Source organism: Gavialis gangeticus, unplaced genomic scaffold, assembly GCF_001723915.1.
Source record: "Gavialis gangeticus isolate Ggan-Ray unplaced genomic scaffold, GavGan_comp1, whole genome shotgun sequence".
NCBI lineage: Eukaryota > Metazoa > Chordata > Crocodylia > Gavialidae > Gavialis > Gavialis gangeticus.
In genome coordinates, this window is record NW_017729024.1 from 160,349,005 (window position 1) to 160,351,185 (window position 2,181).

General features: G+C 51.0%; 1 protein-coding gene across 1 annotated transcript in view; it reads right to left on the reverse strand.

Moving 5' to 3' along the window:
• DNAJC21 (DnaJ heat shock protein family (Hsp40) member C21) overlaps positions 1-2,181 on the reverse strand; it is a 58,535-nt gene that overhangs the window by 48,227 nt on the left and 8,127 nt on the right. Inside the window, exons 2-4 of the mRNA XM_019518273.1 lie at positions 2,141-2,177; positions 1,970-2,063; positions 761-884 (exon numbers count right to left, since the gene is read on the reverse strand). Of these exons, the coding sequence (XP_019373818.1) occupies positions 761-884; positions 1,970-2,063; positions 2,141-2,177 (255 nt within the window). The remainder of the gene's footprint in view (positions 1-760; positions 885-1,969; positions 2,064-2,140; positions 2,178-2,181) is intronic.

Genomic DNA, 2,181 nt, shown 5'->3' on the forward strand with positions numbered 1-2,181 from the left:
TAATGGGGTAGTGCTGTGCATGAGGCATCAGCTGCATCCAGGCTTCTGGGAGAGGCAGCACAGCCATCTAGCAGCTGCAGTAGCTGCTTTTGCACACACAACCTTAAGAGGTGCTTAGGATTCCTGCCTCAGTCACATCCTTAGTTACATTTCAGTAGTGTAACTCTACTCCAGCATCTGAACTTAAACATTACCAAAAGCCTAACTAGAGAGGGTTTGCAGCATGCCTTGAAAGCCAGCAAATTCAGGTCATTCGCTAAAGAGCGAATTCCAAATGCAAGATTTTCTAGAACAGAATTCACCTGCAGAGCTGCTGGCAGGGTCATTAAGCACAGTCTAGAAAAGAATTGCACCCCGCGAGAGGTGCCCTAAGGTCTCTTTCAAACACCTGGGACTCGCAGTCACTATTTTCAGCTTTTCCTGGAAACTGGAAAACACCTGGCCTAGGACCTAGAATACTAGCAGAACACTGGTTTTGTATATCCTTGAATCTTCTGACTTGTGAAAGGGATCTCAGCCTAATGAGAAGGTACTGTGAAAGGCCTACCGACAGATCACATAAAAGAACGAATACAGCTCTGCAGAGTTTAGTAAGACAACTGGGTGCTCAGAACTGATCAGCTACGTAAGATATATGTTTTGCCTTTCTGTTAGTTTTCCTTAAGCATTTAAGGAACATAGTTTCCAAGAAAGGGTTTCAGTGCACCAACGTGAATTCCCCTGTTTAACTGCTTGTGCTCACAACGGGTTAGTTCGTTACCTTCTCGTCATCCCCATATCCGGAGTAACAGTTAACAGTGAAATAACGCAGCAGATCCAAACTGTCATCTTGGTACTCCCCATCAACGCCTCCTTTCAGCAAAGCCTCCCGGTGATTATCGTACCTAGTGGAATTGAAGAACACAAGCTGTCTGTTATGTTCTTTCCACACTAAAATAAAAGGAAATTATTTAACGGCTTTTATACAATTGCTGGTTTACACCAACTTTTTTGTGTTTGAGACACACATACAGAACCAAAAGGGAAATAAAAACCTCAGCAGCTATTATCTGCAGACTCCAACTCCTTATTTTTCTTACAACTCTGAAGGCTCATACGAGGTGCAAAATGCATCTCGGACAGTTGGACAGTTTTAAACATCCAAGCTGGGTGGCGTTGACTTTGCAATGCCTACAGCTGAAGTGGCTTGGAAGTAACTTATCCAGTGCCTGAACCTAGCCTGTGCTGCAGCAAACTGCAGGCCTGTGAGCTGCAGGCTCTGCTGGGGTCCAGATGTGCTGTCCAGGCATTACCACAGTGCCACGTTTGCTGCCACCTCACAGCCCTGGTGCAAGATGAAGGTGGCACTTCCTGAGCACGGAGCTGAACGTCCCTCCAAACAAGAAACACACGGATGAACGTAAAACCAGCGGGTGCTCAACTCAGCCCCCTGGAGTCCAGAGCACGTCTGAGGCAGGGCCAGACACAGGCATGGGCAAACTGGGCAACCGCCCAGAGCCTGGATAGAAAAGGGTCCTGAAAATAATGATAACAATAATCATTATTTTCACAATCTCTGGGAAAGCAGAGGCCTGATACTAAAAGTTTGCCTGGGACCACCTGGAGTCTAGGTATGGTGCTAGCCCGAGGGCACAACGAACCCCAGAAACGCAGAGAGGCATCAAGGAGCGTCACGTGTAGAAGAGGGCTCAAGGGCTGCTGCTGCTACCAGACTCTGACGTAAAACCTGTGGGGTCGAGGAGAAACCTCCGGGGCGAAGGCAGCCGTGAGGTAAAGGAAAAGAGCTCCTCGGGTAGGAAAAAGCCCTGAGATAAAGGGAATAAACTCAGGGGAAAGAAGTTTTGGCAGGAGGAAAGGCACCTCTGCGGCCAGTAAAAGGAGAAGCGCTGACGTAAGAGAAGCACGAACGTAAGAGAAGCGCTGACGTCAGGCGGTGGCGGCTGGTCCCGGCCCGGCCCCTCGGACTCACCAGGCGCGCTCCTGCGGGTCGCTGAGCACGTCGTAGGCCGCCTGGATCAGCTTAAACTGCTCGGCCGCCTCCTCGGCGCGGTCCAGGTTCTTGTCTGCAAGGAAGCGGGGACAGGGTCAGGCCGGGCCGGGCCGGGCCAGGCCGGGCCGCGCTGCGGGGGACGGGGCGCACCTGGGTGCCAGCGCAGGGCCAGGCGCCGGTAGTTGCGCTTC